Source organism: Trachypithecus francoisi, unplaced genomic scaffold, assembly GCF_009764315.1.
Source record: "Trachypithecus francoisi isolate TF-2019V2 unplaced genomic scaffold, Tfra_2.0 Lachesis_group13, whole genome shotgun sequence".
Taxonomy (NCBI): Eukaryota; Metazoa; Chordata; class Mammalia; order Primates; family Cercopithecidae; genus Trachypithecus; species Trachypithecus francoisi.
The window spans coordinates 51,976,005-51,994,953 of NW_022681458.1; the positions used below are offsets into that span (position 1 = coordinate 51,976,005).

Genomic DNA, 18,949 nt, shown 5'->3' on the forward strand with positions numbered 1-18,949 from the left:
TCACAGACTTTCACTAGAGAGAACACAAAGAAATCATTTATTTAAAGATCAGACTAAATCCAGAACAAGTTCACAAAGCCAACAGAAATGCAAGATACATAGACACACATAGCGAACATTCTCTTAAGTCAATTTCAAAATGTTGAAAGCTATTTAGGCAATAAATATCACAAACTTTCCGCACTGCCAAGGTGAGGGAAATTACATTTCAAAGGCAATTCCAAAAAATCTAATCAAGACTTTTCTCAGGATCAATTTTTGGTATCCACATTTCCTCAGGATGTAATACAGGTGCCTGTCTTCGGCGTACGGATAAACCCAGAAGGCCACGAGCAAAACTCGTGATTAACTTTGAAGAGTTTAACTTGCACCCCTTGTATGATGCCACAGGATACAATACTATAAACCGCCACCCTCACAAGATGAGTTACAGTTGCCATGGGTTAAATTTGCTGCCTGGAAAACAAATTTTAAGTCCTGCACCCAGAAGGGTCTGGGAATTGGCCACAACAAAGACCAAGCCAGAACACCCCGAGCCCAGATCTGCTCAGAGAACGCGCTCCACGTGTGCGCGCCTGCAAGAACGGCTTCGCTTCCCGCCCGCGGGGAGCGCCCTTAGCTGCCCTACAGCGTTTGCGCCCGGACCGGGACGAGTAGAGGGGATGGAGGCCCTCAAGCCCTCGAGAATATAATAAATACCCGTTAGTCACACCACACTACCTTCCTGCTAGCGCGAGGCAGGCAACTACCATCCACCAGCGGCAAGCAGCCAGCGTCTCACTCGGAGCGCAGGCCCGACCCCGCACTCGCCCCCAGCATGCGCGCGCGGCAGAGCGGGTACAGGGAGCGCGGCACTTAGTCCCGCCTCGTCCGGGGTGAACGTAAGATTGACGCTGCTCGCAGCCAATCCGCTAGCAGCGAGTCTGTCCGTGAGCCTTTCCGCAAGCTGCGCAGCGCCCGGCCTGAGGGCGTGTATCCGCGGCCGTAACAGCCGGGCTGGTCCTGCTGCGAGCCGGCGGCCCTGAGTGGGGCGGCGGGTAAGTGGGCACGAACGCGACGACATTGTACAGTCGCCTTCGTCGGTAGGAAACTGCTGGCGGCCTAGGGTCGTCCTGACAGGGAAAAGTGAGGTCCAGCTGCATCTGCGGCGCCCTGCATGGCCGTACGAGCCGTGGCCTCAGAGGCTCGTCCCCTACGCAAATCTTCGCTCCTCTTGCCGGGTCCTGACGTGACGTGCGGCTGCGAAAAGGAAGGGGCGGGTTGGGGGAGGTGCTGAGGTGGTAGCAGCGGCGGCCTTTGCTGAGTTTTCTCTGTCCCGGAGCGCTCAGGCTGTCGGTCTGGCAGGGGGAACTCCCTTGAGGGGCCGCTGCGGGTCGCCGTTCTCGGAGGCACCGGCGACGGCAGAGCCGACGGCCTCTTCACGGTCTGTAAGGTCATTGTTTGCCAGTCGCGGGGCAGCGCGGCAAACCTGCTGGGGAAAGGTTTTCTGGTTGGAATAGGATGAGTACCGCACCAGCTTTGCCTTCCAGCTGAGATGTAAATTTCAGGCCTCCATCCTGTGGAACGTGGGAAAACTATCTTGAGTGTTGGCATGTTCTAAGTAGTTTAAAATAATGTATGATAAATGATGTGTGTTTAGACGAAAGATTTACACATATAAATTGGAGACTCTAGCGGTCTTAGTGTAACTAACTTTTCGTCCCCTTAACCCTTGATGCCTGTTCTATCGGTCTCTAGAGGGGAAGGAGCATTATACTCTGGAAACACTTGCTGGATGGGGATATGAGAAATTCCTCTCCGTATGCTAACTCCGTAATACAAGCGTTTGTGTATTTTAAAATCACAGCTGTTCCAAATGTAATCTAGCTTCGTTTTCCCCCTCCCTCGGATGATAGGTGTTCTTCAGGACAGTTTTATTTTAACGAATTCTTAGACCCAAGTAAACACCATCATTAAAAGAACTGATAACTATTACCAGTTCTTCCTTTGGAGTCCATCTTTAATGGAAAGGAGATGGGAAAAACTTTTTTAAAAAGAAGAAAGAAAACTGAAGTTTTTTAATTGACTAGAGAAATATTCAGAAGACTCCTTATTTTCACCTAGATGTATCACAAAATTGAGAAACAAACATTATCCCTTGACCATGTAGATTTTACACCACATTATGTCAACAGCGTGTACCTTCCACATTCAGTATTCAGAAAGAAGTGATCTGAACTCTGACTATTCTTTATGGATACATTACGTCAGATATGAGTCTGGCTACTTGACAGACTGGCTGGGTGAGTTCTGCTTTTTCTTTTTAATATAAATTTATTATGTTGGTAAATCTAGCTTTTGGCTTTTCACGTTGCTCTCATGATGTAAGAAAATGTAGGTTCTCTTTCAGTTTGAATTTTCGTATTTAGTAAAACAGCATGCTAGAAAACAAACTTTAGGAAAGGCATTTTAACTACTTTTTAAATTAGAACCATGATAATAAGTCTTGTCTTACCATAAAGTCAAATGTTGACGATTCTTTACTGCTGTCAGCAGCATCTCTACAAGTAGCATATTTTGGATGGTGTTTGTGTGCTACTTCAAGATAACTAGGAAAAAATAATCATCGTAACACATGTACCTTGTCATGTCAGAATTGGGGGTGTTTAGGTTGCCAGTTATATCAGTGTTGATTCATTTTATTACTTTCCTACAGAGCAAACATGAATGTTGGAGTTGCCCACAGTGAAGTGAATCCAAATACCCGTGTCATGAACAGCCGGGGTATGTGGCTGACATATGCATTGGGAGTTGGCTTGCTTCATATTGTCTTACTCAGCATTCCCTTCTTCAGTGTTCCTGTTGCTTGGACTTTAACAAATATTATACATAATTTGGTAAGAATTTCACATTATACTGAACACTTAAAAGTTTTAGGTTTAGTGGTTGCCAGAAATTAAGGGGCGGAAGGAATGGAGAGTTATTGCTTAATGGGTACAGAGTTTTTAGTTTTGCAAGATGAAAAGAGTTGTGGATGTCGATGGTAATGGTGATGATTGCACAACAATTTGAATGTTTTTAATACCACTCAATTATACATTTAAAATCGCAGCACTTTGGGAGGCCAGGGCGGGTGGATCACAAGGTCAGGAGTTCAAGACCAGCCTTGCCAACATGGTGAAACGTTATCTCTACTAAAAATACAAAAATTAGCTGGGCGTGGCAGCACATGCCTGTAGTCCCAGCTACTCTGGAGGCTGAGGCAGGAGAATCCCTTGAACCTGGGAGGCAGAGGTTGCAATGAGCCAAGATCATGTCACTGCACTCCAGCCTGGGTGACAGAGTGAGACTTTGTCTCAAAGGAAAAAAGCGTCTAAGATGGTAGACTTTATGACGTGTGTTTAAACACAGTTTTTAAAAAGGCTTAAGGTTTTGTGATATATACAACTTAGTTTTTTTAACAGCTTTTTTGGAGATATAATTTACATGCAATAAAATCCACCCATTTAGAGTGTATAGTGTAGTGGTTTTTAGTATATAAGACTTAATTTTGAAGAATTCTAATCTGGGATAGAATTTTCTTTTTTCTTTCACACTTTATTTCAAAACTAGGCCTTTTTCTAAGTAAGACTTTTTGTTTCTCATTGTGTAAAATCTAGAAAATAGATCATTTTAGTTTTAATCCTTGTTAACTTACCTATCTAAATTGTATAAGTATTCTTTACTGTTTCAGTATTTAAGTGTTGAACTTAATCATATCTTATGTGATTCACGATCTTATGGTGCCTTAGCTGCTGCTTGTTGAGTATCACTCTCTTGTATTAGTGCTAACAGAGTAGCAAAGTTTTGATTGACTCTACTGACTGTATTATGCAGCCCTGGAAATTGCCTTTTACAAAAACAAAAAATCCTGACAGCGACTTTTCTAGTTTTAGTAGCCTATTAAAGTAATGTGAAAAGGAGGAAATACAGTTACTTGAAAATTTTAATTGAATCCAGTTTAGCAGTACATTTGTTGAAAGATATTTTTAAAATTAACTTAAAGCATTAAGATAGGAAAACAGGAGAAATTGATTTTTTAAAATTAACATTTATTTTGGCCAGGTGCAGTGGCTCACACCTGTAATCCCAGTGCTTTGGGAGGCTGAGGCGGGCAGATCACTTGAGGTCAGGATTTCGAGACCAGCCTGGGCAACATGGTGAAACCTGACACCCTGTCTCTACAAAAAATACAAAACCTTAGCCAGTATGGTGGCAGCACATCTGTAGTCCCGGCTACTCGGGAGGCTGAGATGGGAGAATCGGGAGGCTGAGGTGGGAGAATCGCTTGAGCCTGGGAGGCAGAGGTCACAGTGAGTCAAGATTGTGCCACTGCACTCCAGCCTGGGTGACAGTGAGACCCTGTCTCAAATAATAATAATAATAATATTTATTTTCTATCTTCTGGAGTATATTTGAAGTTGACTGGAGGAGGACAAGAATGATGTGCTGGTAGACATGATAAATACGTGTCCATTTAGTCCATTTTATGTGATAGACTTTGTAAGGGGAAAAGATATTTTCTTTTAAATAGTGACTTCTCTGAAATATTTTACACTAATCATCTCCCTTTTGTTGAAACTTCCTTTGGCTTCCATAGGATCACTTTCACCGGCATGTATTTCTGACCTTCTCTTTCTTATGGAGTCTTCCTTCTCTTTTCCTCTCTTAAATATTTCTATTCCCAAGGTTCTTCATCTCTTCTTATGCTATGTATTCTACCTAGGTTACTTCATCTACCCATATTTTCAGTTTCTACCTGTAGAATAAGGATGCTCCTATTTATTTGTATCACCAGATTACCTTGCACCTTAAACCAAACAAGTATAAATGGAACTTATCTTATTCCTGATTAGTCCCTTACCACCCACAATCTGCTCCTCTGACTTCACTACTAATCTTTTCTAAAGGCCAAGCCGGACAGCTGAATGTTAATGGTAAAGCAATTAATACACAGGTTGAGCATCCCTAATCAGAAACCCCAAATAGAAAATGTTCTAAAATTCTAAACTTTTTTAGCACCAACATGGTGCCACAAGCAGAAAATTCCATACCTGACCTCCTGACAAGTTGCAATTAAAATGCAGTCAAAACTTTATTTCATGCACAAAATTACTAAAGATACCATATAAAATTATCTTTAGGCTGTGTGTGTATGATGTATATGAAACATAAATGAATTTCATGTTTAGACTTGGGCCCTGTCCCCAAGATACCTCATTATGTATATGCTGATATTCTAAAATCCAAAACAATCCAAAATCTGAAACACTTCTGCTCTGGAGCATTTTGGATAAGGAATACTCAACCCGTAACGTACAGTCCAAACAGACTGTTTAGAGAGTAAAATGGAGCTCTGGTAATAACTACTACAAGAGAATAGGTATAATCAGAACCATCCAATGCAAACAAGAATACAAAGTCACCTAAGTCTTAGGATAACTTCTTTTCCTTTATATTCCATATCCATTTTGCTCAGAGCACTGTCTTCTACTGCTTTACTCTCAACTTGATCCCCATACCCTCATTTTTTCCACAAGTAAATTACTCGGATAAATCAAATGGTCTTCTTGATGCTTCTCTACCTTTCTCCATTCCAGCTTGGCAGAGTGATGTTTTAAAAATGCATGCTTGCTCAAGTCATACTCTTAAGTCTTTCAGTGATTATCCATTGCAGTCATGGTAAAATCCAAGTTTCTTGTGTGACATATAAGACCAGTTGATAACAGTGCAGAAACAAGGACACTTCACCTTATCTCAACCATCTCTAAATACAGCCTATACACTAGCAATAAAATCATCTGCTCTCATTTTATTGCTTTGGCTTAAGCTATTCTACTATATTTTCTTTTCACCTGGACCAAGTACTCTTTTGTTTTTAAGAGACTGGCGTGATCATAGCTCCTCCCACCTTAGCTTCCCAAGAAATTTGAGGACTACAGGCACATGCCGCCACATCTGGCTAATTTGTTTTTATTTTAATAGTGATAGGGTCTCACTACGTTGCCCTGGCTGGTCTTGAACTCCTGGCCTCACACAATCCTTCTGCACCAGCCTCCAAAAGTGCTGGGATTACAGGCATGAGCCACCATGCCCAGCCATTTTGTTTTTTTTACAGAGACAGGGCCTCATTCTGTTACCCAGGCTGGAGTGCAGTGGCATGATCATAGTTCACTGCAGCCTGGAACTCCTGGTCTTAAGTGATCCTCCTGCCTCAGCCTCCCAAGTAGCTAGGACTATAGGTGTGTGCCACCATGCTCATCTGATTGACTGATTGAGATGGGGATCTTGCCATGTTACCCAATCTTGTCTCAAACTCCTGGCCTCAAGTGATCCTCCTGTCTTAGCCTCCCAAAGCGTGAGTGAGCCATGGCACTCAGGGCCTACTTTTATTTTTTTGAGAGGGAGTATCTCTATGTCATCCAGGCTGGAGTGCAGTGGCACAGTCTTGGCTCACTGCAACCTGCACCTCCCAGGTTCAAGCGATTCTCCTGCCTCAGCCTCCTGAATCGATGGGACTACAGGCATGCACCACTACACCCAGCCAATTTTTGTATTTTTAGTAGAGGTGGGGTTTCACCATGTTGGCTGGGCTGGACTTGAACTCCTGACCTCAGGTGATCCACCTGTCTTGGCCTTCCAAAATGCTGGGATTGAGCTACAGGTGTGAGGTACCATGCCCAGCCCTCTCTCTAGTATTTTAATACCCCTCCCTCCTTCCTGCTCTCCTACAGCAAAACTGTCCCTCCAGGAATCTACACAACTCCCATGCTGCATCCTTTTATCATGTAGTTGTCATTGTTTTATAATTAGCAGTTTATCTCTTTATGTTTTAATTTTTACATCTCTAAAAACTTATTTAAATGTTTGCTGAATAAGTTAGTCTTTTTTTTTTTTGAGATGGAGTCTCACTGTCAGCCAGGCTGGAGAGCAGTGGCGTGATCTCAGCTCACTGCAACCTCCGCCTCCTGGGTTCAAGCGATTCTCCTGCCTCAGTCTCCTGAGTAGCTGGGATTACAGGTGTGCACCACCACGCCCGGCTAATTTTTGTATTTTTAATAGAGACGTTGTTTCACCATGTTGGTCAGGCTGGTCTCGAACTCCCAGGTGATCTGCCTGCCTTGGCCTCCCAAAGTACTGAGCATGAGCCACCACACCTGGCCAAGTTAGTCTTTTCCATTCTCCAATGGCACATGTATTAAATATATTTTAGAAGCCATCCCTGCACCACCACCACCCCCAACCTTGTTTCAAATTGGTTGACCATGGACAAATGATTGGTAATTACACTGTATAGAAAGCAAACCTCTGATTTATTTGTTATTAGTTCACCACACTAAAAAGCCATAGGAGTTGCAATTACATGACTCCAAATTTAAGTTTCCTTTGAAGATAGCCACAATAAACTAATTAAAAATCTGAAATATATATTGAATGCCTTTAAAAATAAGAAAATGGACCTAATTGTTACACCCAGTTAGAAAAATAGTGTATTTGCCTTTCTGAAAGAAACCTACAGTGGTTGTTTTATTAAGTGCTACCTCATCGTTAAAGGTTATGCTTCACAAGATTCTTGGCCCAGCTTTAAAAATGAATGATTCATTTTGATTCAGTAGGTATTAGTAAGGACTAGCCATGAGCTACATACTTTTGTTCCCTAATTCTTTTAATGTAGGAATAATGATCACAAACATTTTTATATAAAAATAATTTAAAAAATAATACTGGGGCAGAAGATATATGGCCAGATAAAGATTTTATTATTTTTCACTGAAAAGATGTATAAAATAAACGGATGTATAAAATAAACTGTTTCGATATTCTAAACACTAGTTAAGTCTATACAGTTTGAAGGAAATAATGAGAGGATGATTATTCTCTTAGATTCTAATATGTATGTGGTCTGGAATAGATGTTCTTAACTTTTTGGGGGTCCTGTACCCCCTGAGAATTTGAAAACATACTTTCTGTTTTATAATTCACTTTAAAGCCCATATGAAAATGGTTTTGTAGTGCTTACAGAATAAATACTCCTTGGCATAATGTCATCTTCCAATATTTCTAATGTTGGAAGTGTCCAGTGTCTAATGTCTTGCAGTGTCCCGTGCTTACTCCTAGTGTATTCAGGCTAATGGGAAAACAAACATCATTCAAACAACTCTAACACGATATACTGTACTGTAATCGTATTTTCAATAAAAGTGTATACAACTACATAAACAGGAGATTAATTATTACTAATGAGGTAGGTTTTTCTAAGGAATTGTTATTTGAGCTAAACCTTTAAGAATGAGGTAATTAATGAGGTAGCATCAAGACTTTTGCCACAGCAACAACGAACCTTTCCCTCCCCTGCCATTTGCTGAGTATTCTGATTGTACCTTTGATAGCAATTTCTGCCCTACTTTCTAGCTGTTTATGCATATCTTTTTTTCCTTACCATCTCTTAGAGGATTAAATTTCTCCAAGGCTTGGGTACATCTCATTCAATTTCATATGTGCGTATATGTCCTGAATCTTGTACATATAAGCCACTTATTAAATATTTGGTGGGTTAAATCCAATTGAACATGAGTCCTTTCCTCCATAGCTTACGTGTTATTGCAGCTAAATGACTTCTGAATTGCCTAATGGAAAAACTAGGAAGTAGACTAAGCCTTGAAAGGAAGGGCTTGGTTAACTTGGTATCATATAAAATTTCAAATCCGTAATTTTTCTACATAATCATTAAAAGTTGAGGTAAGAAAAATGACATCACATTGTGGCGTCTAGAAGGAAACATTTTGTGTCATGATAATATTTAGGCATTATCCTTTACAGTGTCTCAAGCAGTGATCCTGAATGAAACACTGCCTATCAGTCTAAATGGGTATCATAATCTCAAGGAAACCAGATCTACTCTCTATTGGTTTTACTCTATCCTAACTATTAATAAAACTGTTATATGTTTCATATGATCTGACAGATCTGACAGAATGGCTTTTAGTAATGTTATTTGCTTTGAGTTTTAAAAACTGACTTCAGAAGAAACACTATTGAGGCACAATGGCGATTTGAAAAGGGAATTGAGTGGAACATTATACCTATTATATCAAACTATTTTTGTGCTTTGGAAGAGAACTATTAAGGCAAAGGCAGTCGTCATATTAAATATCTCAAAACTATTTTTCCCGATAGATTTTAATCATTTTATTGTGTTCTACCAGTTTGTATGTCTTCATCATTTTTTAAGTATCATCAAATTCACTAATATACTCTGAAGAAAAACCTCCTGTACATTGGGGAAAAAGTAATCCTATTTCCTAATAGGAAAAGTGTAGGAAAATCTGAACGTAAAGATACGAAGCTACACTGATACTTATTTTCAATTTAATGAAAAGAAATGCAAACAGGTTACTTTCAGTTGACCTTTTACGAATTCTCATTTAATAATATTTATATACCCCAGAAAGTTCTATTTTATTATAATGAAACTGGCCACAGCCTTTCACTATTATATCAAAGCGCAAAATGAACTCAGTTAAATCTCACACTCTCTCACAAACAGCTTGGAACCTTGTTAATGCTACTGACAAAGACTAATTTTGTATTTAATATTGATCATTTCTACCCCCTTGCTTGTTTTCCAGGGGATGTATGTATTTTTGCATGCAGTGAAAGGAACACCTTTCGAAACTCCTGACCAGGGTAAAGCAAGGCTCCTAACTCATTGGGAACAACTGGACTATGGAGTACAGTTTACATCTTCACGGAAGTTTTTCACAATTTCTCCAATAATTCTGTAAGTGGCAGAAATGTTTAGGTATGAGGAGGATTGAATAAGAGGAAAATATCCTTTCATCAGATTGAACTGGAATTAGAAACAGCATTTTGTTGAAAACTTCTATCAATAAGTGGCACCTCGGATAGAATATAAATTATAGACAATTTTTAACCAGTTGATAATAAATTAGTTTTCACTTCAGTCAGTACATATGAAGACAATATTACATGCTAATCAGTGCACCTAGACATGTAGGATATACAGGTCAAATGTATTCCAGCTCCCGTTCTTAGGTTTCATATAAGGACACAAAATACATAATCATATTCTATATTGCACTGTCAGATTAATCTCCCTAAGCAATGATTTAGACAATCAGAAGAATTTCACTGGCCACCTAACCTATTAAGATATTCAGACTCCTTGGGAAAGAGTATGGTTTCGAAAAAAAGAGGTCAGGCTTTCATTACAGGACAGACCTAGGTGGAGTCCTATATATATCACTCAGCCAGCTTGGTTTGCTCATATATAAAATTCTAGCTAGTGATACCTAATTCAATCCTAATGCTGTAAGAAATAAATGAGATAATATCTACCTGGATAGCATGTAACCTGTATCTGGTATCTAATTTCTTTCTCTTATCTGATGTTCTGCACCTTCCAGAAAATAGTTCTTACCGCGTTTTCCCTTGATGTAAATATTTTATCCCCACCCAACTCCTACCTGGCCTTCTAAGCAGCATTTCTTGAATATTTCATGTGTAGTCCTATTTCTGTCTTTGTTCAAATCATATCTCCTACCTGAAATGCCGCTTCCTTTTTTCCCCAGCTTTATTGAGGTATAATTGACAAATAAAAAAATGTATATATGTTTTATTTTGTCTCTCCAAAGAATTTATAAGTGCATGGATTGCTTTGAATCCCACAGTAAGTACAGTGGCCTACACATAATAGAGGTATTGCTCATATATCTTAATATTCTGCATCATCTAGCTTAAACATAATAATGTCCATGATAGTGTCAGCACAGCCTGTCGTAGCACAAAAGACTTCTTGGAGGTGGATGTTGGAAATCCTTATGCTAGAACTTAAGAGAGAATAGGTTTTAGATATTTAAGTAAGGGAAGGCATTTTTCAAGTGAAAGGAATAAACTGATCATAAAATAATGGGGTCCTTTTTCCTTAATTTATAGCCCTTTGAGGAAATTTTGAACTGGTTTAGTCCCATATAAAATTAACCTCAAAGAAAAGTGTCAGTGAGGTCTAATAAAAATAAACGTAAGCTACATGGGAAGCTGAGGCAGGAGATGGTTTGAGCCTAGCAGTTGGAGGCTGCAGTGAGCTCTAGTCATATGCTGTACTCCAGTTTGGGCAACAGAGTAATACCCGATTTATTAAATAAATAAGTGAATGAATGCATGCATGCATGTAATAACAAAAATATTGGTTATTCAGATGGCCCTGAATTTGGATTTTGGCTCAACCCCTTTGAAGCTCTGTGACTTTTGGCCATTTTCTTCAAAGGCTCAGTTTTCTCATCTGTAAAACACTGAAGATTGCATCATAATACATGTAAAACGCCTGACATATTCTGAAGTTTTAATCACAGCTATCACACAAAAGGTCAACTGAGATGTACCTGTGTACAGTGTCCATATTTCTCAAAATATATTTTTGACCAACAGGTATGATTTCAAATATTCTGATTAAATTGCTTACTTAACTGAAGAAATAGCATTAAAGCCATCTATATAGCATTAAGACTTTTCAAAGTGCTTTCACATTTTCTTACTTAACTATTTGTCAGGTAGGTGTGACATGGAATGTTATTCCAGATTTTGTGTTTTTTTTTTTTTGAGACAGAGTCTCGCTGTGTTGCCCAGGCCAGAGTGCAGTGGCATGACCTCAGCTCACTGCAACCTCCACCTCCCAGGTTCAAGCGATTCTCCTGCCTCAGCCTCCCCAGTAGCTGGGACTACAGGTGTGCGCCACCATGCCCAGCTACTTTTTGTATTTTTAGTAGAGATAGGGTTTCACCATGTTGACCAGGCTGGTCTTGAACTCCTCACCTCAGGTGATCCGCCTGCCTCGGCCTCCCAAAGTGCTGGGATTACGGGCATGAGCCACCATATTCCAGATGTTTAGGTAAAGAAACAGACTCAAATGCATTACCTTGTTGAAGATCTTGAACCTAGTTGGAGTTAAGAGCTCGGGTTTAAACCCTAAACTACTATCTTGTAATACAGGTCTCTTTCCAATATAGCTGTTGGCAAATAAATGTTACCACACTGATTCCCACCTGGGTTTTTCATACCATCAGAGGGTTGTCTAAGTTTTTGAAAGAGGCAAGTAATTTTCATATAATCTACACACAAAATTCGTTTAAAACACAAAAAGGGGACATATGCTAGGTTATAGTCAAAAGAACCCATTATAAGATTTATTATTTCTCACCTATCCCAGATTGTAGATTAAACCTGTAATGATGGTGGGAAATGAAATGAGTTTGCTAAATGCAAGTGATGTCCTATTTTGTTCAGTAAAGGAAGTATAAATTTAGTCTTCAAATGTATGAAAGCAGGAAGAAAGAATTTCAGAATTGAGGAATATGGTTTATACTCGAGAAAGAATTTTCTGACTGTAGTTTGCAAAATAGGTGGAAGATTGTAGGATTTCTCAGTCTAGATGGTTCTAAAAATGTATAAAATTCTCTGACTGTGATTTTTTGTCATACTTGGAAGTAGCTTCTCTCTTCTAGCCATATTACACAAGATACTTATTTTCCCTTATGAGAAACTAATGTCAGTAAAGACTATTAGAATACTTTCCTTGTGTACTGCAAAAATAGACAAACACCTAAATAGAAACTAACTTCTTAAAGTTATGAACAAATAAGACATGATGTTTTATTCTTTACATCTTATCTGTATTATTCCATTAGTAATCAGATGATGTGCCTGCACCTTGATATACCCGTAGGTAAAACTAAACATTCTGGACTTTGTGATTTATGGTTTTAAAGGTGCTTTAGGCTTGGGGCTTGTTAAAACAAATTCTCAGTTGGATATCCAAAAACATACAAGCATTTGATTATTAAAAAGCAGCTGGAATGGTACAACAGTGTCTTTCAAGTTACCAGTTAAACTGGTTACAGAGCTGCTCAATCAACTACAGTATGAAAATGAGAACATCAAAAGGGCAACCAAATATTTATTTCCTTCAAAGATAGGAATTGTACTAATGCACTAAAACCCCATTTTTTCGGAGCTTTGCAGTAGAGGTTTTTAACCTGTGAGTCATAAAACTTTTTGAGAATAAGATGAATGCTTTGAATCCGGATCTCTCTCAGAAACATACATGGAAATACAGAACCATACCTGTAATTACAGAGGGCGTAGGAACCCTAGTTTGAAAGCCTTGCTTTAAAGGATGCAATGTGTTCTATTAAATGTATTTAATACAATTACAGAAATGGAAAATGTGGACCTCCATTAAACAAGTTTTTTAGTTTCTAATGAGATAAAACTTGGGGCCAAACTAAAATGGTTCCTCTTATTTTAGTGCTCAGAAATAGTTTTATTTTTAGGTATTTATGCTTTAGTGGCCTTTTTTTTCTACCTTTAAAATTGTTTAAGTTCTAAGTAATTTTATTTTTGGATGTTATATATATTCTTAACTTTTATCTCTACAGATATTTTCTGGCAAGTTTCTATACGAAGTATGATCCAACTCACTTCATCCTAAACACAGCTTCTCTCCTGAGTGTGCTAATTCCCAAAATGCCACAGCTACATGGTGTTCGGATCTTTGGAATTAATAAGTATTGAAATGTTTTGAAACTGAACAAAAATTTTTACAGCTGCTGAATTTCTTATAAGAAAGGAGTGGTTAGTAAACTGCACTGTTCTGTGATAATGTGAAATAAGAAGTATTTACATTGGAGGGCCAATGCTGGTCCTTCAAGTGCTGTTTTGAAGTGCAGATTTCCATTAAATGATGCCTCTGTTTAATACATCTGGTATATTTCTAAAGAGGGGCTTTATAAGCAGGCTGGGCAGGCCCAGCTTGTAAGTTCAAGGGCATCACAGTGAGGGTGTAGTAGATAAATTCAAAGAAATAAGAGATTTGTAAAAAACTAGGACCAGCTTAACTTATAATGAATGGGCATTGTGTTAAGAAAAGAACACTTCCCATCATTCAGCCGTGGTTAGTTAAAGCAGACTTACATGTAAACCGGAATCATCTCTATACAAGTTTATTAAAGATTATTTTTATTACCATACATATTTCTCTTGTTTTATGTAAGAGGATGTATATCCTCTTGTTTTATACAAGCCATTTCTCACTTATGAGGGTACTTTTTTGGTTTTGCTGGCTCAATATTGTGTATTGGTCAGTGAGGCCATTTTTACATTTATTACATTACAGAGTTCATGGAGGTTCACCTTTGTGACTGGTGATAGAAAATAGCCAAGTATCTTACAAGCAGCCTCTGAGTCAGTGTTCTAATTTTGGAACAAAGCGGGTTTTACTGCGTTTCCAGACACAAAGCTGCTAAACCAATTAAGAAAATAATTTATTTCTTTCAAGCAACTAAAAAGTAATGGTAATTTAAAGGTGTCTGCTTATTTGGTTGAACAATTTAATTGGCAAAGTTTGTCATCATTTGAAAAAGGAAATACAAAAGGAACAACCATATAGCCAACCTGTGGCAGAAATGATGTCTCTAGCAATATTACCAAAGTAAGTAATGGAGTCTTTTTTGGCAGGTCTGCAGTAAAAGATAACATTTTCTTTTCTTAGTCCTCCTGCTCTCAACCCCCATATTTTGCCCATGAATATTTTGCCTTTAAATACGTGGGTTTTAGTATATATAGCCCAAAATGGTAACTGTCTCCAGAACAGCAACCACATTGAATTCTTGTGACTTAGGAAAGCTTCCTATAGTTGCTGACATTAATTGCAAGAAATAACTATATACTGCTTTGAGAAGTAAACGTCAAAAAAAACAAAGTTCAGATATGGGACAAAATTTTAAAATTCAGTAACATTTATAAACATAATTGAATGAAAAGAGTTATAGACCAACTTAAACATCAATTCGTGTCAGTAAACTGACTTTTGGGGGTAATGATCATTGTTTTGTATTTCAAAAGTATTGAGTTTAGAAGTCAGTTGTATGATACTACCTTTGTATGTCTGTCTTTTCCCATGTATTTTTAAATAACTGGTGATCCATAATTTAATAAAATTTTTCCTTGGTGTAAGATTATTTCAAAAGCTCTCCAAATTTAGTCATCAAAATTAAAGTGACATATTTCAAGTTTATTTTTAAGCAACTGAATTTGTAAAATTAAAGTAACAAAAAACATTCATTTTTCTTTATTTTAAAGTTCATCTCAAAAGGCTTACTTTTTTAAACATACTTCAGAGACAGAAGTCTCCCTCTAATACATGCTTTCTTCACTGCTTTCTCCTGTCAATGCTTTAAAAATATTTACTCAGCAGATATTTGAAGGGCCCACTCTGTTACAAGAATTATGTTAGGTCCTGAGGATAGTCTGTAAACAAGACAAACCAACTCCCTTCCCTTTGATGGCTACAGTCCAGTTTCAAACAAAATCTGTAATGACTATTACTTGGAACAAAATAAATTGCCATGCCATAAATGCTCCTCACTTCAAGTCAGGAGACATAATGGCAGTTTCTAAGGAGTCATGAGCTCAGAAATGCCACTAATTTTAGCATTCATTGGTGGATCTTTCTTGCAGCAATTATTACTGTGGAGTTCTAGTGATGATTTTCTGTTTCCCTTATTCCTTCTATAATTACTTATTGGAATCTTTTATAAGGAAGATTTGTCTCTTCTCCCTCATTTACTTATTTATTAAATCACTTATACTCTGGGCTCATGGATATTTCATTCTTTGGGTTATAATCCATTATCATGATTTGTTGCTCAAATTGTCCTCCAGCTTTGACCATTAGGAGCTCTTACAAGTTGACTGCTGTGTCCCTTTGACTTGCCCCCATCCTTTTTCTAGGTTTATGGTATTACTGTCTATTGAATTATAAAGATCCTAAGGGACATAATAATATCTCCTTGACTAATACCTATGTGAATTAGCTTATAGAGCTATATGAGGCTAAGTTAGAGAAGCCCTTAGACACCATGTAATTCAACCCCCTGCCTTAACTTTTTTTTTTTTTTGAGATGGCTGGAGCCGGGTTTTTTTGGTCTCCTAGGCTGGAGCACAGTGATGTGATCCCAGCTCACTGCAACCTCTGCTTCCCGTGTTAAAGCAATTCTCCTGCCTTAGCCTCCTGAGTAGCTGGGATAATGGGTGTGTGCCACCACGCCCAGCTAATTTTGTATTTTTAGTAGAGATGGGATTTCACCATGTTGGTCAGGCTGGTCTCAAACTCCTGACCTCAAGTGATCTGCCCGCTGGGCCCCCTACCTTAGCTTGAATCTTCATTAATTACCACCCTTCTGTTTAGTTTTGTTTTAATAATAATATTAATAGAAGAGGACTTATAAGACAGTATATTCTAGTTTTGTAATGGAATTTACAATTTGTTGTATATTGAGTCAAAAATCTAATCTTTACATAACTCTTCAACTATTTAAAGATAACTTTTAAATTTGTATCAGCAGCATGGAAGAAATATTACTAGAGCCTTCATCATTTTCGATATGATATGGTTTCAGATTTCTCCCACTATCCTAGTAATTCTGCTCTAAGTTCCAGTTTATTCCTTATTATATAGCACAAGAGTTAAATACAAGAGGTGATCAGATATGCTGTGAAAGAGTACCACTTCCCCTGTTCTGGATGCTTTTTTTTAACGCTGCCTAATACCACTTTAGTTTTTTATTTTGACAACTATATATCACTGATTCACTATGTCACTAAAATCTTAAATCTTCAATATATAGTGCTGTTAAATTATGGTTACCCTTCACATATTAAATTGATTTATTAAACCAAACTCTTAAGACATTTTTCCTATAGAACTCTATCTTGTTAGATTTTAGTTTATTGATTCATCTTGTCTAGCTAAAGCTGAATCTTGATTTTCATGCAGTATATTTCTCCTGTGTCTTCTATATTATATATGTCATCAATAAGTATCACCCAAAAATAACCTTATGCTAGTCATGAAGAACACAAATGGAGCAACCCAGTGTCAACCAGTGCAATTTAATAGTCTTTCTAGCAGGATAGAAAGAAAAGAGTAATTCCCAAAACAGTAACATGGATAGTACATGTCAATGTGAGAAATGTGAACAAGTTCAGTACTAAAAAGACATGTCTAGGTAAAATACCCTAAAAGGAGGTTTGGAGTACTGCAAGGCAGGGGAGGGGAAGGTAAGCAGAATAGCAGAGATAAACTATTGTGTCAGAAAGAAAATAATGAGATGTGTCACATTTTACTCCCTAATCTCAGTTCCAGGTAAAAATGATCCAGTGATTTAGCAAGTAGTTTGTTATGTTGGGTTTAAAATTTTTCATATAGCTACAAATGAATGCAAGAGAATTATAAACATCAAGTCAGAATCCTGAATGTATCAAGTATATAGGACACAGGACTTCAACTATATTGGATGATTTTATCTCAAGTTGAATGTTGGCCTCACAGAAGTTGTTTATAGTATTTCCTTTTTTCAAAACCTGAAACATTTCATAATTAGAAAAACAGTAAAAAAAAAAATTGGGTTTTCAGTGTAGTACTGTAATTTATTTCATTTCTTGACTAATGATTCAAGCCCTTGATAAACAATGGTTATGGAATTACATGTGTAGCTCTCAAGTTCTAACTAATATTAAGTTCAGCAGATAAAGCAGTTTATCACTGTGTCCGTTCACTCGTAGTGCATAAGTATGTGCTGATAAAATAATCTTAAATACAAGGATTTTAGTAAAGAAATAAGCTACTTCATTAACATTGTAAAATAAATAGTTTTAAGATATAAAATATGAAAGGAATTTACAGTGTATAGATTTTCTGACTTTCCAATTGTGCAATTATAAATTTTTATTGATAATCTTATTTTGAAAACCCCCGAGTTTTCAAATATTCTGCATTTATGTTGACTATTTCACCAAGATGATAAAACATGCAGTATTTTCCTCATTTTATAATTTTTATAGTGAGAACAGAAGCCAGATGATTTATTAGTTATTGCTGGTAAAAATACAGAGATCCTTTGAAACATTTGTCTCTCCTAGAATTCTCATCAAACCATATGCTTCTAACACATTACTTAACAGTCATGGGGAGTATGTGGGAACGACAAGAGACTCACCCTCTCCCTTCCCTGCCAAAACACACATAGACCCACACACTTGAAAAATAAGGAAATAAGATCATCTAGTATGGAGATTCCTCAAAAATTAAAATTATATCCAGCAGTTCCACTCCTGGGTATATACCAGAAGTGAAAGCAGGAACTTGGACAGATATTTGTACATTTTTGTTCACAGCAGCATTATTCACAATAGCCAGAAGATGGAAGCAATCCAAGTGTCCATCAAGGGATGAATGGTTAAAAGAAATGTGACATATACACACAATGGAATATTATCCAGCCTTAAAAAGGAAGAAAATTCTGATACATATTACATCCTGGATGAATCTTGAAGACATTATGACGTGAAATAAATCACAAAATGACACATACTGTGTAATCTCACTTTTATGAATTCCTAGAGTAATCAAATTCAAAGACAAAGTGGAATGGTGGTTGCTAAGGGTTGGAAGGCAGAAGGAATGGGAGCTTATTGGTTTTTTGTTTTTTTGGTTTTTTTTGAGATGGAGTCTCCCTCTGTTGCCCAGGCTGGAGTGCAGTGGCACAATCCCGGCTCACTGCAACCTCTGCTTCCCAGGTTCAAGTCAATCTCGTGCCTCAGCCTCCCACGTAGCTGGGATTACAGGCATTCATCACCACACCCAGGTAATTTTTGTATTTTTAGTAGAGACGGCCATCATGTTAGCCAGGCTGGTCTCGAACTCCTGACCCCAGGTAATCCTCCCACCTCAGCCTCCCAAAGTGCTGGGGTTACAGGAGCAAGCCACTGTGCCCAGCTGGGAGCTTACTGTTTAATGGGTACAGAATTTCAGTTTGGGAAGAGGAAAAGGTTCTGGAGCTAGATGGTAGTCATG

At 37.9% G+C, this 18,949-nt stretch overlaps 3 protein-coding genes across 20 annotated transcripts in view; 1 reads left to right on the forward strand and 2 right to left on the reverse strand.

Annotated features, from left to right (window-relative positions):
* Positions 1–1,218, reverse strand: part of PMS1 (PMS1 homolog 1, mismatch repair system component) — a 90,300-nt gene extending 89,082 nt beyond the window's left edge. For 4 of the 9 annotated variants that reach the window (XR_004441660.1, XM_033230866.1, XM_033230867.1 and 1 more), the window contains exon 1: positions 721–844. The gene's annotated coding sequence lies outside the window, so the exon portion shown is untranslated. Of the gene's footprint in view, positions 1–720 lie in introns of all 9 variants that reach the window. The other 5 variants (XM_033230865.1, XM_033230862.1, XM_033230863.1 and 2 more) reach the window with 3 other exon arrangements.
* LOC117094733 lies at positions 12–1,755 on the reverse strand. Its single transcript, XM_033230882.1, has one exon. It carries the CDS (start codon positions 1,061–1,063, stop codon positions 746–748), a length of 318 nt encoding a protein of 105 aa, XP_033086773.1. The 5' UTR covers positions 1,064–1,755; the 3' UTR covers positions 12–745.
* ORMDL1 (ORMDL sphingolipid biosynthesis regulator 1) lies at positions 932–15,048 on the forward strand. Of its 10 annotated transcripts, XR_004441661.1 has the most exons (5): positions 932–1,037; positions 2,696–2,876; positions 9,648–9,799; positions 11,237–11,466; positions 13,473–15,048. XR_004441661.1 is itself a non-coding variant. In XM_033230878.1 (4 exons), exons 2-4 carry the CDS (start codon positions 2,703–2,705, stop codon positions 13,606–13,608), a joined length of 462 nt encoding a protein of 153 aa, XP_033086769.1. In that variant the 5' UTR covers positions 932–1,037; positions 2,696–2,702; the 3' UTR covers positions 13,609–15,048. The 10 variants fall into 10 exon arrangements, 9 of the variants coding, with proteins under 9 accessions (XP_033086769.1, XP_033086763.1, XP_033086771.1 ...); XM_033230878.1 differs by lacking the exon at positions 11,237–11,466; XM_033230872.1 differs by lacking the exons at positions 11,237–11,466; positions 13,473–15,048 and adding an exon at positions 12,045–13,454.
* The last annotated feature ends 3,901 nt before the right edge of the window (positions 15,049–18,949 follow it).